Raw genomic sequence first — 19355 nt, forward strand, 5'->3', positions numbered from 1 at the left:
AGATAACTAGTATGATTTAGAAGAACAGTATAGAACTGGAGCAGGTACTTATCTAACCTTAAATTGCCTGCTTTTTAAATATGCATGCCCATAATGCTTTTTCATGCACTTTAAAATTATAAAGGTTTTACACAAAAATGAATGCTTTGTTTTTTTTTTTATCTGCTTCTTTTAACGCTTGCTGTCTTTGATCTGAAAAGATACGCACTGACAGTGCTTTTCTAAATGACATGTGTACCTTCTTTGTGACAGATAAACAAAATATTGTTTGGTAAACTATTCTAGATGTAGGTCATTTACAAAAGGAAGCAAAAGTGAATTGTTTTAGATTAGATTGGATTAGGTAACCTTTATTAATCCCAAAGGGATATTTAGATGTATACTGCAGCACAAACATAAAATATAAAGATACAGACTCAAAGGACAAAAATGCAATGAATTAATACATAAAAATGTATATCTAATGAATATGCAGTTAGGTCTATAAATATTTGGGCAGAGAGAACTTTTTTATAATTTTGGTTCTGTACATTACCACAATGAATTTTAAATGAAACATCTCGGATGCAGTTGAAGTGCAGACTTTCAGCTTTAATTCAGTGGGCTGAACATAAAGATTGCATAAAAATGTGAGGCAACTAAAGCATTTTTTTAACACAATCCGTTTATTTCAGGGGCTCAAAAGTAATTGGACAAATTAAATAACTGGAAATAAAATGTTCATTTCTAATACTAGGTTGAAAACCCTTTGCTGGCAATGACAGCCTGAAGTCTTGAACTCAGGGACATCACCAGATGCTGGGTTTCCTCCTTTTTAATTCTCTGCCAGGCCTTTACTGCAGCGGCTTTCAGTTGCTGTTTGTTTGTGGGCCTTTCTGTCCAAAGTTTAGTCTTCAACAAGTGAAATGCATGCTCTATTGGGTTAAGATCAGGTGACTGACTTGGCCATTCAAGAATTTTCCACTACTTTGCTTTAATAAACTCCTGGGTTGTTTTGGGTCATTGTCCATCTGTATCATGAAACTCTGCCCAATCAATTTGACTGCATTTAGCTGGATTTGAGCAGACAGTATGTCTCTGAACACCTCAGAATTCATTTGGTTGCTTCTGTCCTGTGCCACATCATCAATAAACACTAGTTTCCCAGTGCCACTGGCAGCCATGCATGCCCAAGCCATCACACTGCCTCCACCGTGTTTTACAGTGATGGGGTATGCTTTGGATAATGAGCTGTTCCACGCCTTCTCCATACTTTTTTCTTGCCATCATTCTGGTAGAGGTTGATCTTGGTTTCATCTGTCCAAAGAATGCTTTTCCAGAACTGTGCTGGCTTTTAGATGTTTTTTTAGCAAAGTCCAATTTGCCTTTCAATTCTTGAGGCTTATGAGTGGCTTGCACCTTGCAGTACACTTTCTGTATTTACTTTCATGCAGTCTTCTCTTTATGGTAGACTTGGATATCAATATGCTGACCCCCTGGAGAGTGTTGTTCACTTGGTTGGCTATTGTAAAGGGGTTTCTCTTCACCATGTAACTGATTCTGCGATCATCCACCACTGTTGTCTTCCGTGGACGTCCAGGTCTTTTTGCGTTGCTGAGTTCACCAGTGCTTGCTTTCTTTATCAGGATGTTCCAAACTGTAGATTTTGCCACAGTTGTATTAATTTCGCGGATGGGTTTTTTCTGTTTTCGCAGTTTAAGGATGACTTCATTCACCTGCATGGAGAGCTCCTTTGACTGCATGTTGTCTGTTCACAGCAAAATCTTCCACATGCAAGAACCACACCTCAGATTAACTCCAGGCCTTTTATCTGCTTAATTGATGACATAACGACGGACTTGTCCGCACCTGCTAATGAAATAGCCTTTGAGTCAATTGTCCAATTACTTTTGAGCCCCCGAAATGAAGGGATTGTGTTAAAAAAATGCTTTAGTTGCCTCACATTTTTTTTGCAATCTTTTTGTTCAACCCACAAATGTACAGAACAAAAATTAGAAAAATGTCGTCTCTGTCCAAATATTTATGGACCTAACTGTATGTGTACAAAAATAGGACATTAAATACTTTTAAAGTATTTAGTCTGGGATGTTGGGAAGAAGAACTGGATTTCCTGATTGCAGTGCGCAGTAAAGTTTCCCAGATGCTCTTCTCAGCACACTGTGCTAGAAGTGCTCCAAGACAGCCCCTCGTGGAGAGGATTTTTCGTGATAGCAACAGGTTTTGCCTCCATCCTCTTTTCAACAATAGCTTCCAGTGTGCCCAGTGTTCACCCTGTGACGAAGCAGGCTTCCCTGATCAGTTTGTTCAGGCGTTGTGCATCTTTTGAACTCAGGATACCTCCCCACGAGACCACAACATAGAACAATAGACTGGTTACTACAGATTGATAAAACATCTCCAGCAGCTTACTGCATACATCAAAAGACCTGAGCCTCCACAGGAAGTACAGTCTGCTTTGACCCGCTGTGTTGTTAAACCTGACCGGTTTGCTATTTGTGTGAACCCCAAGGTACTTGTAGCTCTGCACCACTTCCATTTCCTCCTCCTGAATGGTAAATGGTCTCGGAGGCCCTTTGGCACACTAGAAGTCCACCACCAACTCTATGCCTTGAAGATGTTGAGCTGCAGGTGGTTCTCCCTGCACCATGAGACATAATCCTTTACAAATCTCCTGTACTCTAACTCATCTCTATTATTAATGCAGACTATGATGGAGGAGCTCTATGATAATTTCTGTAGATGACAAATTGTATAGAGGGTTGACAGGACAGTGCTGACACATGGTCCTTGAGACTCCCAATTTGCTCTATGTTAGTCTGGTAGTCCATTATCCAAGAAATGCATAGCTTTAAGCTTTTCCCCCAGTTGATGTAGGAGAATGGCGCTAAAACACTTGAAAAATCAAAGAACATTATCCCAACTATGGTGCCAGCTTTGTCTGTGTTCAGTATTTGGTGCCATAATAGATACTTTAAAAAAAAATTCTTTCTAACATAAATGAAGCAGTCCTCTTTGGATTTAGGGTTCTCACGGAAGGACTTGATGATGATGGTCACGTAGACTTCAGGCTTTTAATCCATCCATCATTGTTGGAGCATCATGATGCTTTGAGTAGGTGGTGGTGGTGCAGGCCGGAAAAAGAAACAGAAGAGAGAGTAGGGGTCAGTACGGATTTTAGAGCCGGATTAGGATTTTTTAGTCCTCAGTTATCTTGTGGGATGTGGCATTCTAGCGATTGACTGTTTTTGTTGAAGTGTTGAAATCAGTGCAAATGGAAGCTCTCTGTGACAAGTGCTTAGAGAACATTGCTTGCCATGATTCTTAGGTGTTCATCTCTGTAAGCAGAGTCACTGGTAATATCTCTATGATTACTGGACAAGAAATAAAATAGTGCAAGCTGTTGTGGAGGACCGCCGGCTTCTCATGCCGGTCCTCACCCCCAGGCCGCCAGGAGGAGCCCTTCCGACAGCAGGATAGTGCCCCGAGGTCCAGCAGGGCCTCATGGACTTTGTAGTATTTATACACAGCCCTGCTGGATACTTTGGGGGCCACCAGGAGTTGCTGTGGGGGGGGCTTATGGGCTCTTTTGTGCCTTATGACCCGAGTGCGTCCACGGTCATGTGGCGGGAAGGAACGGCGTGCTCGGGTTGAAGTAAAGACTGATTGCCCTGACCGGAAGGAAAAAGGAACTGTGGACTGTTGGGACAGAAACACCTCCGGGTCAGGGGCTATAAAAGGGCGGTGCCTCGCTCCAGACATTGAGCTGAGTTGGGAGGCAGGGTGGCTAAGCGTCTGGGAGAGTGGAGGATTATTATTATTGTTGTTATTGTATTGTTATTGGAGTATTTGGGAGTGGAGGGTGCTTTGTGCACATTATTGATATAATAAATATCATTATTGGACTTTTACCTAGTGTCTGACGTGGTGTCTGAGGGTGCAAGGGTGCGAGTAAGCACTTAATCTGTCACACTGTCTATTAAATATCTATTAAGTATGTATTTATGCCAACCCAAATTTCACAATGAGGAAAAAATTCTGAAGATAGTCTTTTTGTCAAGTAATCGTTTCACATAAAGGTTTTATTATCCAATATGTCATTTAAAGTGGCAGTGATCATTTAACAAACTATAAAACAAGATTCATTTCCATGTATGTAGTTGATGGTTGTTTCCATTTAAAATACGTTGGCTTTATCTGAGAGAAAATTGGAGAGTAAATAAGTGCAGTTGCACAATTCTAATGATGTTCTTGGTATGTGTTACACCATAAAGGAGGAGAGATTAGCTGGGAGATTATCATGCTCTTACACTTTACTGATGGGACTACTGTAGAGAGTGAGCAGCTTTATGTTCCTTGGTGTACTTATCACCAAAGATCTCACTTGGACTGTTCATGTTGAAAAAGTGGCGAAGAAGGCCCAACAACACCTTTTTTATCTCATGTAGCTGAACAGGATTGGCATGAGCCCATTCACCCTCAGATCATTTTACTCTAGCACCATTGAAAGCATCATTGCCTGGTATGGGAACTGTACTGACGTCAACTGCAAAACCTTACAGAGGGTAGTGAGTTCTGCCCAACAAATCATTGAAAGTGAAATTCCAAACATGCAAGACATAAAGTATATGTTAGGCAGTGTATAAGGAAAGCCAGGAAATTTATCAAAATTATCCAAGCCATGAACTGTTCTCACTATCCCCGTCAGGTAGACGATAAGCATCAGGTCCCAGAACCAGTAGACTCCATAACAGCTTCTTCCATCAGGCATTTAGAATGCTGAACTCTGCGCAGAGTGTGGTATTGATACCCCATCCCATAATACACACATCCATGCAGCTGATACATTTTTGTGCATTCCGTTACACTACATTTTTTTGTGCTCTTAGTATGTATTGTATAGAATACAAATTTCAGTCTGTTTAAGTTTTTACTTACTTTACTTCATATTTTTGCACAATGTGTGACTGGTGAATTTTTATTTAAATCTATAATTGCTCTACCTCTTTGGGCTTTACACACAAGTTTTTCACTTACATGTACATTCATTTTAAGTGATGTGACAATAAAAGTAACTTAACTTGATCTCTAATACAAGTAGTTTATTGTCAGCTGTTGTAACTGAACTGATCCTTGCTAAATACAGTCATATGAAAAAGTTTGGGAACCCCTCTCAGCCTACATAATAATTTACTCTACTTTCAACAAAAAAGATAACAGCGGTATGTCTTTCATTTCTTAGGAACATATGAGTACTGCGGTGTTTCCCGAACGAAGATTTTTAGTGAAACAAAATTTAGTTGTATGAAAGTAAACTAAATGTAAAATTAAATTTCCTTGTAATTTTGCTGATTTGAATGCATGTAACTGCTCAATACTGATTACTTGCAATAGCAAATTGGTTGGATTAGCTCATTAAGCCTTGAACTTCATAGACAGGTATGTCTAATAATGAGAAAAGGTATTTAAGGTGGTCAATTGCAAGTTGTGCTTCCCTTTGACTCTCCTCTGAAGAGTGACAACATGGGATCCTCAAAGCAACTCTCAAAAGATCTGAAAACAAAGATTGTTCAGTATCATAGTTTAGGGGAATGCTACAAAAAGCTATTTCAGAGGTTTCAACTGTCATTTTCACTTCAAAGACCTGCAAGAACATCTTGCTGAAGATGGTGTATCTGTACATCGTTCTACAATTCAGTGCAGTTTGCACAAAGAACATCTGTAGGGCAGGGTGATGAGAAAGAAGCCCTTTCTGCACTCACACCACAAACAGAGTTGCTTGTTGTATACAAATGCTCATTTAGACAAGCCAGATTCATTTTGGAACAAAGAGCTTTGGACTGATGAGACAATAATTGAGTTATTTGGTCATAACAAAAAGTGCACGGCATTCCAAGAAAAACACCTGCTACCTACTTTGGTGGAGGTTCCATCATGCTGTGGGGCTATGTGGCTAGTTCAGGGACTGGGGCCCTTGTTAAAGTCGAGGGTCGGATGAATTCAGCCCAATATCAACAGATTCTTCAGGATAATGTTCAAGCATCAGTCACAAAGTTGAAGTTATGCAGGAGTTGGATATTCCAACAAGACAATGACCCTAAACACAGTTTAAAATCTACAAAGGCATTCATGCAGAGGGAGAAATACAATGTTCTGGAATGGCTGTCACAGTCCCCTGACTTGAATATCATTGAAAATCTATGGGATGATTTGAAGCAGGCTGCCCATGCTCGGCAGCCATTAAATTTAACTGAACTGGAGAGATTTTGTATGGAAGAATGGTCAAAAATACCTCTATCAAGAATCCAGACACTCATCAAAGGCTACAGGAGGTGTCTAGAAGCTGTTACATTTGCAGAAGGAGGCTCAACTAAGTATTGATGTAATATCTCTGTTGGGGTGCCCAGATTTATGCACTTGTCTAATTTTGTTATGATGCAAATTGCATATTTTCTGTTAATCCAATAAACTTAATGTCACTGCTGAAATACTACTGTTTCCATAAGGCATGTCATATATTAAAAGGAAGTTGCTACTTTGAAAGCTCAGCCAATGATAAACAAAAATTCAAAGAATTAAGAGGGGTTTCCAAACTTTTATCATATGACTGGAAATGTACAAAAACGGCTATCATAGCACCAGTTATGCCCAACTGTACATTTCTAATTTTCTCTAATACATTACTAACAAAACAAGTTATAATAGTGAATACCTTTGTGCACATTATACAGCAGCTGAATAATGCAATAACTTGACAAGCAGAACTGAGGACATTGTAGCTGAGTGGTTCAAAGATCCACCCTCCGGTAGCGCATCTTCAGATGGTCCTCAACATTTTCTTTGTGGATCATTTTAACATGAAGCTAAGGAATATCTTTGCTACAACCAAGTTCCAAAGAGACTTGTTCTTTTGATTTAACTTCAGATATGATCATTTATTTTCATTTAATTCCCTATCCCACTTCTTGGCAAATGTTGTCATTAGATGGAAACATGTCTGTACATGGAGTTAAATGTACATTTAAAGTAAGAATGGTGTCCTTTATAAATATTCTGTTTCTGTTTAGTAATTAGATATGACTGACTGATTAATACTTTGCAATGACACAAAAATATTTAAAAAAAGTATACAATGTAATATAAATGACTATTCTCTAGCATTTGGTTAATTAACGTCTTTTAAAAGCAACCTAATGTACTGATCACCATCTCTGAATTCTACATACTGTAAGTCTAGAGAAAAAATGGAGTACAAATGACTACTTGTACCTGAAACGCAGACAAGTTAAAAGAGTTAATTTACACTCTCACAGTGAGCCAGAGGCGAGAGCTGATCTTAGAGACAGCCCAGGGCCTCATTCATTAAGGCACATTTCCAAAGCCCTATTCTATCTACACAGTAGACCAGGTTGACAAAAAGCAGGCAGGGTTTCAGTGCCTAATATAGTCTAGAGGCCTGTATCAATAAATTATATTACATATTCTAATATAATCAGCAAAAGGTTTAACTTCCCATATTGTAAGCAATGATAATTTAGCATAACATGAATCCACTTTAATTGCCTGACCTCAGTCTGAAAGATGAAGGAAGTCTCTAGGATAAGCAGCAGATCTCTCTCAAACATACAGTGGGTATAGAAAAGTATCACCCCCTTCGAAATATTCCCTTTTTTTTTTTTTTTTTTTTTTTTTTTGCTTTACAGCCTTAAATGAAAACACACAAACCGATATTTTTTCCAGCTTTACTTACTCAATGCAATCTATAACATCCATATGAAAGATTTCACAGCTACAGTTCAGAAGAATTTAAAAAAATAAACAAGAAATACTGAGATTGATAAAGGATCACCCCCCTCGTAAACAATATTTGTAAACTTAATTAGGTGTAAGTAAGCACCATTTCCATTACAGACCATGGTTACTGGCTTCCACCTGTGATCAATTGTAATCAGTGTGATAAATGAAGCATAAAAACAGTTGTTCCTGGAGCTTTCCCTTGCTTGGTAGTGCAACTGACTATGGGTGGCAAGCCACTTTCAAAAGATCTCGGGGATAGAGTTGTGGACAGACATAAGGCAGGAGATGGAGATAAATAAATCTCAAAGGCTTTACCAATCCCAAGGAGCACAGTAAAGTTCATAATAAAGAAGTGGTAAGTGTTTGGTACTACTAGGACCCTCCCTGGATCCGGCCGTCGTCCCAAACTGGATGGAAGAGCAAGGAGGAAATTGGTAACAAAGGCTTCCAAGAGGCCAGCAGCCACTTTGAAGGGGTTACAGAATTTTATGGCAAAGAGTGGTCATTTTGTGCATGTGACAACAATTTCACAAGCGCTTCACAATTGTGGCTTGTTCGGAAGGGTTGCAAGGAAAAAAACACTTCTCAAGAAAGGCCACATTAAGGCTTGTTTGAGCTTTTCCAGAATGCACCTTGAAGATTCTGATGCCAAGTGGAAAAAGGTCTTATGGTCAGACGAGACCAAAATCAAACTATTTGGCCTCAATACCAAACGGTACACCTGGCGGAAATCCAATGCAGCTCACCATCCACAACACACCACACCTACAATAAAGCATGGAGGTGGCAGCATCCTGTTGTGGGGGCGTTTCTCTGCCACAGGGCCTGGGGCTCTCATTAGGGTAGAAGGAAAAATGGATGGTGAAAAATACCGTCAAATTCTTGAGAAAAACCTGCTACCCTCTGCCAGAAAGCTGAAGATGGGCAGAATGTTCACCTTTCAACATGAAAACGATCTGAGGCACATAGAAAAATTGACCACACAGTGGCTGAAGGAGAAAAAAAGTGAATGTCCTCGTGTGGCCCAGTTAGAGCCCAGACCTAAATACCATTGAAAATCTGTGGAAAGATCTGAAGATAGCAGTCCACCAATGCTCACCACCCAATTTGACTGAACCTGAACAGTTCTGTAGAGAAGAATGGGCAAGTATTGCTTAATCTAGATGTGCAAAGCTGATAGAAAAGTATCCTGACAGACTCAAGGCTGTTATTAAAGCAAAAGGTGGTTCAACAAAATATTGACACTTGGGGGGTGATCCTTTATTAATCTTAGTATGTCTTGTTTTTGATGTTTTTTAATTTTTCTGAACTGTAGCTGTGATATCTTTCACTTGGATGTTATAGGTTGTATTGAGTAAGTAAAGCTGGCAAAAAATATTTTTTGTGTGTGTTTTTATTTAAGGCTGTAAAGCAAAACATATGGGAATATTTCAAAGGGTATGATTCTGTTCTATACCCACTGTATACACACACACACACCTCATGTAGCAACAACATATTGAAATCATCTCAAAGTTGTGCAGTTTTGTCCCCACAAAATGCAGGAGGAGGACAGGCTTCATTGTCTTCTCTTCTTAGAACTTGTGAAAAGTGTTTTTATTGAAGTAAAGAAAGTGTATCTTTGTACAGAACTTAGCACTTGGCTTCTCTTGCACCGCCCAGCATGAAATTGACAAATACTAAATTAGCAAAACAATGAAACTTGAAAGCTCAAATCATATAAATAGGAATGCTAAATGTATAAGCTTGTATATCTTATTTTACTACATATCACTCAATGTTATAAAAATGTATGCAAGGGATCTCATTAAAAATTACACTAAACGGATATTTTTTTATTTTTTTTTTTACTGACGTATGACTAGTGTTCCAAATATAAAACAGAAGCTCTTGTTGCTGACCCATGATGCATCCATTTCACTGAATACCAAAGCCATGCCCATGGGCATATGTTCCATGTTTAAGTGACATTGAAGTGACCATCAAATAGAACTGTGTTGATGTTATTGTCCTGTAATTCTTCTCTTAAGAACCAGCAGAGGAGTAGAGGTTCATATGGATAAGCTGTATCCTATGTTGTTTAAGGAACAAATAACATTTGTGGTCTACAGTTTATCCTGAGCATTTCTACAATTAAAATAAGCTTGCAAACAACATAGGTCATTAGTAGATCTTTAAACATAGCTAGTTTTACAGGAGCAAAAAAGAAAAAGTAGAATCAACTGATTCTAATGACATTGATAAAATCCCTAAAAACTTGATTGTAGCATCACTATTGTATATCACTATAATTGTTATATCACTATCATTATTACATATTCACCTCTTCCATAAGGACACTGAGCCGTCATGGTAAAGGTGTCTGATATAAAATAAAAGTTTTTAGTTGGTGTATGAAAAGACATGACTGGAGCAATGTATAAGTAGCTCTGTTAAGAAGTTACCTGTTATATACTGTGATGTATGGCCGGCCATTCATCCCGGCCAATACCCCTACGCCGCCAGGTGGAGCCCTCCCTGCAGTATGGAGGTGCCCCGAAGACCAGCAGGGCATCATGGACATTGGAGTCTTTATGCACAGCCCTGCTGGATACCATGGGGGCGTCTAGGAGACGCTGCAGGGAGTAACAATGATTATTTGCCTTATGCCCCGGAAGTATGGACAAGGGGAATGACGTGCTTCCGGGGTGAAGAAAAGGACTTTTTATCTGACCCGGAAGTGATAGGAGATCACATGGACTGGGGGTTGGAAACACTTCCAGGTCAGGGAATATAAAAGGACTCTGGGAACTCCCAGACGACGAGCTGAGCTGGGTGGAAGGGTGGCAACGCGTCTGGGAGTGGAGGATTGTTTATTGTGGTGTATTGGTGTAATTATATGAGTATTTTGGAGAGAAGGGTGCTTGGTGCACATTATTGTCCAAATAAAATAAGTTATTGGACTTTTACCACGTGTCTGGCGTCTTGGACAAGGGTTCAAGGGAGCGATAGTGGACCCAATCTGTCACAATGCTTAGGTTGTTGGCTGGGGCACTCTGTTTTTGTATTGCTTTGAAGTTACATCAGATCTTTATTTATTGCAGGCAATTAGCAACAAGGACCAACACAGCATCTCTTACACTCTTTCCAGAGCTCAGACTGTAGTAGTGGAATATACCCATGATGCTAACACCGATATGTTCCAGGTAATATTTTGTAAATTGATCCCAATGGTATACCTTTTTGTCTATATATAGTTATTTATAGTATGTGTTTATGTTTGTGTAAATTGCAATATTCCTCCACCTATTCCCAAACCTGTTTAGTCAAATCTGGTTTACAGAGAGGTTGGAGTCTACCCTGGCAGCCTCAGGCTCAAGGCATGACACAGCCGTGAATGGCAGTGCCAGTCCATGTATAACATAATCCTGTGCACAACAACACTTGTGTATACATTTAGTGTTTCCAGTGATTCTCTAATATTTCTTGGGTGAAGGTTCTGTGCCCTTCTAAATCTTGCAAGTTAAAACTATACATGATATAATATGCAGTATTAAAACATTTGTGTTTATATGGACAAGTTTATTAAACTATATGTGGGGAGTCTCCTGAAAATGTTTCAAACTTTAATGGATTTGGACATACATTTGTTACGGTCCAGCTTATATAGACTAGAAATATTAGCAATGATTCTGAGTCACACTACAGTAAAAAAAAAAAAATAATAAAGCATTCTCATGTGTTTAATTTTATGTAGGTTGTATTTTTATTGTAGTTAGTACATTGGAAAGAAAAAAGACATTACGGATGGAAGCTAAAGTGGAAAGAATGTTTTTAATTGTTCTTTCAGCTTCTGTATAACTGTATTTTTCCAAAACTACGCTGTCTTTTATATACCCTCAATACAGTGGAACCTCGGGTCATGACCGTAATTCGTTCCAAAACTCTGGTCGCAACCCGATTTGGTCATGACTTGAAGTAATTTCCCCCATAGGACTGTATGTAAATCCAATTAATCCGTTCCGGACCATACAAGCTGTATGTAAATATATTTTTTTAAAGATTTTAAGCACAAAAACTTAAGTTGTCAAGTTGAACTTTGGTAGGCCTAATTTTGAGCAGATGCGACAAAGTCTAAGTAGGATACACTGGGATAAGCTTTTAAATATGGGGACAGTCGAGGAGCAGTGGAATAGGTTTAAAAATGTTTTACATGTAATGCAGGACAGATACATACCTAAATTTGGAATTAATAGGAAACTAAAAAAAACTCCACGGTGGATTAATAAAGATTTAAAAAAGAAGTTGCAAAGGAAAAAACTGCTTTATAAGGCATATAAGACTAATGACTGCAAAGTGAATCGTAGAGCATATGAGAACATGAGGGCAACCATTAAGAAGGATATCAGGGAGGCTAAAAGACAGTTGGAGAGGAATATAGCAAATAAGGCAAAAGAAGACCCTAAGAGATTCTTTTAGTATTTTAGTAGTAAAAGAACAGTTAAGGAGGAGGTCAAGTGCATCAGGAATAGTAAAGGGGAATTAAAAGATACAGACAATGAAATAGCAGATGCCCTAAACTTACATTTTTCTGAGGTGTTTACAAGTGAGCAAGTGGATAACCTCCCAGAGGTAAACACGACTACTAAGGAGGTACTGAGAGATTTGGAAATTGTAGAGGGAGAAGTGCTGCTCAGATTAAATAAGATGAAATCAAACAAATCACCAGGACCAGATAATATTTATCCTCGTTTTCTTAAGGAGGCTAGTGAGTACATAATATAAACCCTTGACACATATTTTTAGGAAGTCACTGCGCACTGGAGAGATTCCAAAGGACTGGAAAATGGCAAATATCATCCCATTATATAAAAAGGGTGACAGGGCAGATCCAAGCAACTATAGGCCAGTAAGCTTAACATGCATCACAGGAAAATTAATGGAAGGAATTATTAAGGATAAGATTGAGCAACACATGGCAAGGACAGGAGTTATTCTGAACAGTCAGCATGGGTTCAGAAGAGGGAGGTCGTGTTTTACTAACATGCTGGAATTCTGAGGAGGCAACAAAAGGATACAATCAAAGTGGAGCTTATGATATTGTTTATCTGGACTTTCAGAAAGCATTTGATAAGGTGCCACATGAGAGGTTGGGCATCAAATTAAAAGAAGTGGGAGTTCAGGGTGATGTTTTAGATGGGTGCAGAATTGGCTCAGACACAGGAAGCAGAGGGTGATGGTGCGAGGAACCTCATCAGAACTGGCCGATGTTAAGAGTGGTGTTCCACAGGGGTCAGTGCTAGGGCTGCTGCTATTTTTAATATATATATATATATAATGATTTAGATAGGAATATAAGTAACAAGCTGGTTAAGTTTGCAGATGATACCAAGATAGGTGGATTAGCAGATAATTTGGAATCCATTATATCATTACAGAAGGACTTGGATAGCATACAGGCTTGGGCAGATTTGTGGCAGATGAAATTTAATGTCAGTAAATGTAAAGTATTACACATAGGAAGTAAAAATGTTAGGTTTGAATACACAATGGGTGGTTGGAAAATCGAGAGTACACCTTATGAGAAGGATTTAGGAGTCATAGTGGACTCTAAGCTATCAACTTCCCGACAGTGTTCAGAAGCCATTAAGAAAGCTAACAGAATGTTAGGGTATATAGCATGATGTGTGAGTACAAGTCCAAGGAGGTTATGCTCAGCCTTTATAATGCACTGGTGAGGCCTCATCTTCAGTACTGTGTGCAGTTTTGGTCTCCAGGCTACAAAGAGGACATAGCAGCTAGAAAAGGTCCAGAGAAGAGCGACTAGGCTGATTCCAGGACTACAGGGGTTGAATTATGAGGAAAGATTAAAAGAGCTGAGCCTTTACAGTTTAAGCAAAAGAAGATTAAGAGGTGACATGATTGAAGTGTTTAAAATTATGAAGGGAATTAGTACAGTGGATTGAGACTGTTATTTTAAAATGAGTTCATCAAGAACACGGGGACACAGTTGGAAACATGTTAAGGGTAAATTTCGCACAAATATTAGGATGTTTTTCTTTACACAAAGAATGATAGACACTTGGAATAAGCTACCAAATAGTGTGGTAGACAGTAAGACGTTAGGGACTTTAAAAGCTCGACTTGATGTTTTCTTGGAGTCAATAAGTGGATAGGACTGGCGAGCTTTGTTGAGCTGAATGGCCTGTTCTCATCTGGAGTGTTCTAATGTTCACAAAAATAGTTAATTATACCATAGAATGCACAGTGTAATAGTAAACTAAATGTAAAGAACATTGAATAACACTGAGAAAACCTTGAACAGAGAAAACTAACATTGCAAGAGTTCACGCCTTACAAACCGCTCTCAGTAAACACTTTTTTTATGCATTTTAAGCACAGGGAAAAGATGAACATTTGAAAAATCCGTAATTTATACAAAAACAAACCATAAACAACCAAGAAAACTAACCTTGCGTGAGTCGTGTTCTGGCATGAAGGAAGTGAGGAGGAACTGGGTAGAGAGGAGATTACAGTTTTGAGGTAAAGTCTCTTGACGATGCGGGTTCGCTGAATGCTCCCATCTCGCTTCTGGGAGCCCTTAAACCCGTCATGGTCGGTAATGTTACCGATGAGCACGACAGTGAGGCACTACAATGGAGCAATCAGATGGTGCAAAAAGTGCCAAGTGCTTTTATTAAAATCAACAGTCCAAATTAAAGAATCCTTCAATAAATAAATGATCTCATAAAAACAGAAGTGAAGTAGAGGTTAAAATCCAATAGAAAATAAGTCTTCATTAAATACAAGGAGATTAAAACAATGCTCGAAGCAGTCTCTTTAAAAACAAGCCCGGTGCATTCTTTATCTGCCTTCTAGACCTTACTGCCTTCTTTAACTGCCTTCTTGCGCTCTCTCTCGCTGCACAGGGAGAGACTGAACATGTGCGGAAATCATCGGCATGTATGAACCGGAAGGGAAACTGGTTTGTTCGTCACCCGAGTTTGTGGTTGTGAACAGATGCAAAAGTTTGGCAAACTTTATGGTCGTAACCTGATTGGTACGCAGTCCGAGACGTTCGTGACCCGAGGTTCCACTGTACTCTCTGTCATAAAGGCTTTGACCTGACATGGTTAGGCAGGCACAGATGACAAACACATGAAGAACTGCAAAACTACCTGATGTATGAAACAAGTTTAATAGAAGAAACAATTTTTCAGGTTACATTTCTTGATTTTTCTTTCCTCTGTTATATTCATTTGTTTCTCTTTCTTTCACTGGGGCAAAAGATTGGACGATCAACTGAGTCACCTATCGATTTTGTTGTCACCGATACAGTCCCTGGAAGTCAGAGCAATTCAGACACCCAGTCAGTTCAAAGCACCATTTCTAGATTCGCATGCAGAATCATCTGTGAAAGAAATCCTCCCTACACAGCCAGGATATACGCCGCTGGGTTTGACTCCTCCAAGAATATTTTTCTTGGTGTAAGTTTTAAATTATTTTCATTCATATACTTTTTTACTAAACACAAAAAAGAGCTGGAAAGACTTGAAAAATATTTTCTGCTGTTACAGGAAAAAGCTGCCAAGTGGAAAACATCCGATGGACAGATGGATGGACTAACTACAAATGGGGTCCTTGTGATGCATCCACGAAATGGATTTGTGGAAGACTCAAAGCCAGGGGTTTGGAGGGAGATATCAGTGTGTGGGAATGTATTCAGTCTACGAGAGACCAGATCAGCTCAGCAAAGAGGGAAAATGGTGGGTTCTTATTAGAGTCACTTTGCTTTTTAATGAAGGGAAATAATAGACACTTTTTTGGTGTCTGTGTGTTTGTATGTATGTATGTGTGTCTATATGTATATATACACTGTGTAAACAGTTATTAGGTGAGTATTTTGACCATATCATAATTTTTATGCATATATTATGATGCCAAGCTGTATAAACTTGAATGCTTATTCGATATAGGCATATCAGGTGATTTGTATTTGTGTAATCAAGGGAGGGTGTGGTCTAAGAAGATGAACGCCCCACATCAAGGTGTGTGCATAATTATTAGGCAACTTGTTTGCAAAATTGGGTAAAAAGGAGATTAAATTGACTCTGAAAAGTCAAAAATTGTAAAAACGTCTTTCAGAGGGATGCAGGAACTCGCTTAGATCTTGGGACATGATTACAGAACCATCAAACATTTTGTTACACATAGTCAACAGGGTTGCAAGAAATGCGTTGAGAAAAAAAGACACAAATTAACTTTTGAGAAGAAGATTTGAGAAGAATGAAACGTGAAGCTGCCAGGAACCCATTATCCTCCAGTGCTGCCATATTCCAGAACTGCAACGTACCTGGAGTGCCCAGAAGTACAAGGTGTTCAGCGCTCATAGACATGGCCAAGGTAAGGTAGGCTGAAACCCAACCACCACTGAACAAGACATATAAGTTGAAATGTCAAGACTGGGCCAAGAAATATCTGGAGACTGATTTTTCAAAGATTTTATGGACTGATGAGATGAGGGTGACTCTTGATGGACCAGTTGGATGGGCCCGTGGCTGGATCAGTCACGGGCACAGAGCTCCACTTCAACTCAGACGCCAGCAAGGTGGAGCAGAGTATTGGTATTGACTGGTATTATTAAAGGTTGAGATAATTGTACCTTTTCAGTTTGAACATTGACTCAAAACTCCTAAACCTACTGCCAGATTTTATAAGACACTTTCTTCAAGCAGCGGTACAGGAAAAAGTCTCCATCTTTCAAGAAGACCGTGATTTTTATGCAGGACAATGCTCCATTGCATACATCAAAGTACTCCACTGCGAGGCTAACCAGTAAAGGCCTTAAATTTGAAAGAATAATGACATGGCCGCCTTCCTCACCTGGCCTAAACCCTTCTGAGAACTTGTGGGCCCTTCTTAAATGGGAGATTTACTGGGAAGGAAAACAGTACACCTCTGTGAACAGTGTCTGGGGACTGTGGTTGCTGCTACTCAAAAAGTTGATCGTCAACAGATCAAGAAACTTACAGACTCGATGAATGGAAGGTTTATGACTGTTAATGAAAAGAAGGGTGGCTATAATGGTCCCTGTCTTAAAAAAAAAAAAAAAAATGTCACAAATGTTTATTTGTAAATTTTGGGTTGTTTGTTTATTATTCTCACTTTAATAGATGAAAATAAACAAGTGAGATGGGAATTTTTTCATTTTTCCTTTAGTTGTGTAATAATTCTGCACACTAATAGTTGCCTAATAATTGTGCACACATATGTATTCACCTGAGAACGATCACAATCACATTTCCTTTGTAAAATTTTCAGGTTTCAGGTTTATTAACATTTTGGATTGACTGATAGCACTGTATTTGCTCCATATTAAAATTCTCAACTAATAATTGTGCACACAGAGTATATATATACACACCAACACACACCAAATACACACACTAGGGTGTTGACCCCCGCTCACTTCGCTTGCCAGTAGTATCTCTGCTGTTGCTTGCTGCTGGTGCCGTGTAACGAGATCTGTATCTCGTGCAGTGCTTTGAACATTTAAAAGCCTGTACAGTAGCTGTCATATATTTGTCTTTTATTTCCGGCCCCAGGCGTGGTTAAATCTCTTGGCACAAAGTCTCGTCTCGCGGGACATGAGTTCTTGATATTTTCTTGATAATTTAAAAATGGAATAAGAATCTGAAAATTTAACAACATCACATTGAAGTTTGATAAATTCTGAAAAGAATGATACCCAATATATATATATGTAGGTTTTAAAATAAGCCCAATTTAAAACGTGACATAAAAAGTCACATAAAATCATTGCACTTTTAGGTTTAGGATTTTATATATATATAGAGTAGACCCTAATAGGGCTGCATGTCCAGACTCCAACTCTAATGCCACCCTGCAGGTGTTGATTGGTTTACGAATACTACCATCTGTCATACAGAGAAATTAACTGCTACGGGAAAGCTTGTTTAACCGATCCTTCCATTATGGCCTCCTGGCCGGGTATGAATCCTTCCTTTATTCACTCCAGAATACCTTTCCTTCCTTCCTGGCACCTACATGGCTGTCTCCTCCAGCTCGACAGTCTGTCCTCGGCAAAAAGAAAAAAACATGGTCACTGGGTGCCCTCTGTTTTCGCCAGTTTGTCTCTCATTGAGTTTGTAGCTGCTGCTGCTTCAGTGTTGGCTCTGTCCTAGTAGACCGTCACCAAGGACAGTGTCTCCATCAGTGTCCCAACCCTTGGCATTCAAAAAACTGCCATCTTTGACTTTTAAAGCATGGGGGAACTGGACACAGTCTGTCTCCCTCATACATTCTCTTTTTGTGCTGCACCCCACTCTGGCACGTTATCAGCTGACGTGGCTAATGTAGACGGGGGTAAGAAGTTACGCAACCTCGGCCGGCAGACTTGATTTGTTGGGTGAGTCTTTAATTTTGGAAAGACTCTCTGTTTTAGTTTGTTGCCTCTGGATAGTTTGGGACACTCTATTACTTACAATTGGGTACTTTACCGTTTGTGTGTATTTTATTAAAGCAGGGGGGTGTTCGTTTATGACCTCCTTTTGCCCTTTAGGAGCTAGTACTACTTGGTTCCATTTAAGGTACTCCAGGGGCCCTTCTCACTGCGTCCCTGTTTCTTTTTTCATTTGGACTTCACTGGTCTGGTTAGCAGCCTCCATGACCTGTATTCCAACCATGGGCAAGATTACTAAATTTGTCAGACAAAGTGTTTACCCAGTTCCCCTCAGTGGTTTGTGGATCACTTCATACTGCATTCCTTCATTCTTTACCATAATGGAAATGCTCGCCTGTATGGCCGAATCCACTCCAGGCAGCAGTCCAATGCCAAAAAGCCAGAAATATTTCTCGAGTGCCTCCAGTGGTGTTTTGACGTCATCTTCAATTCTGTTTACTGCAGCCTTTAATGTATTCAGTACAGACAGCAGTGTAGTTAACGGTTTTAAAGTTTCTACTGTATATATGTGTGTGTAATTTATATTATTTTTTTTGTAGGTTTTCTAAATTTGCAGAACAAAAATCTAACAAGTGTATGTGTAACCTAAACAAATGGTTTAATATTTGTAGTTTTTTTTTTTTAATCTTAAAAGATGTTTGCATTAAGCACAATGCATATCATAAATTTTAAAATGTATTTAAATAGTATCACCCCATTTTGCATTTAATTATAATAATTATTGTTGCTTAATGATCAGCTTTTTTGTGCCACGAATGAAAAGCAACTCCACCCACTCCAACGAAGGAACTTTGAAGGAGTTTGTGGTTTGAATGATTTTCTCCATTTCTTTTCAAAAGCCTGACAGCTGCATCCCAGCTGGGACTCAAGACCTCCTATTAGGGGTTCTTTTCGAGATTTAAATTAACATTAGGGAAAGGAACAAACAACACTGGCTTTCTTTGTTATTTATTTAAATCTCTTGCTGTTTTACTAACCTGGAGTAGGAAAATGTTTTTCCATATTCCAAAGTATTAAAAAAATAATAATAAAACATTAGGTAAATGCTGAATTTATTAGCATTCTTATAATAATTTCATTGAATGGTCTTAATCCAAAT

At 39.0% G+C, this 19355-nt stretch overlaps 1 protein-coding gene across 2 annotated transcripts in view; it reads left to right on the forward strand.

Moving 5' to 3' along the window:
- The window catches only part of peli1b (pellino E3 ubiquitin protein ligase 1b), a 177537-nt gene that overhangs the window by 132700 nt on the left and 25482 nt on the right, over positions 1-19355 (forward strand). For both annotated transcript variants that reach the window (XM_039739136.1, XM_039739135.1), the window contains 3 exons: positions 10878-10979; positions 15063-15260; positions 15351-15539. In XM_039739136.1, coding sequence (XP_039595070.1) covers positions 10878-10979; positions 15063-15260; positions 15351-15539 — 489 coding nt within the window. The remainder of the gene's footprint in view (positions 1-10877; positions 10980-15062; positions 15261-15350; positions 15540-19355) is intronic.

This window comes from Polypterus senegalus, chromosome 16 (assembly GCF_016835505.1).
Source record: "Polypterus senegalus isolate Bchr_013 chromosome 16, ASM1683550v1, whole genome shotgun sequence".
NCBI classification, from domain to species: domain Eukaryota; kingdom Metazoa; phylum Chordata; class Cladistia; order Polypteriformes; family Polypteridae; genus Polypterus; species Polypterus senegalus.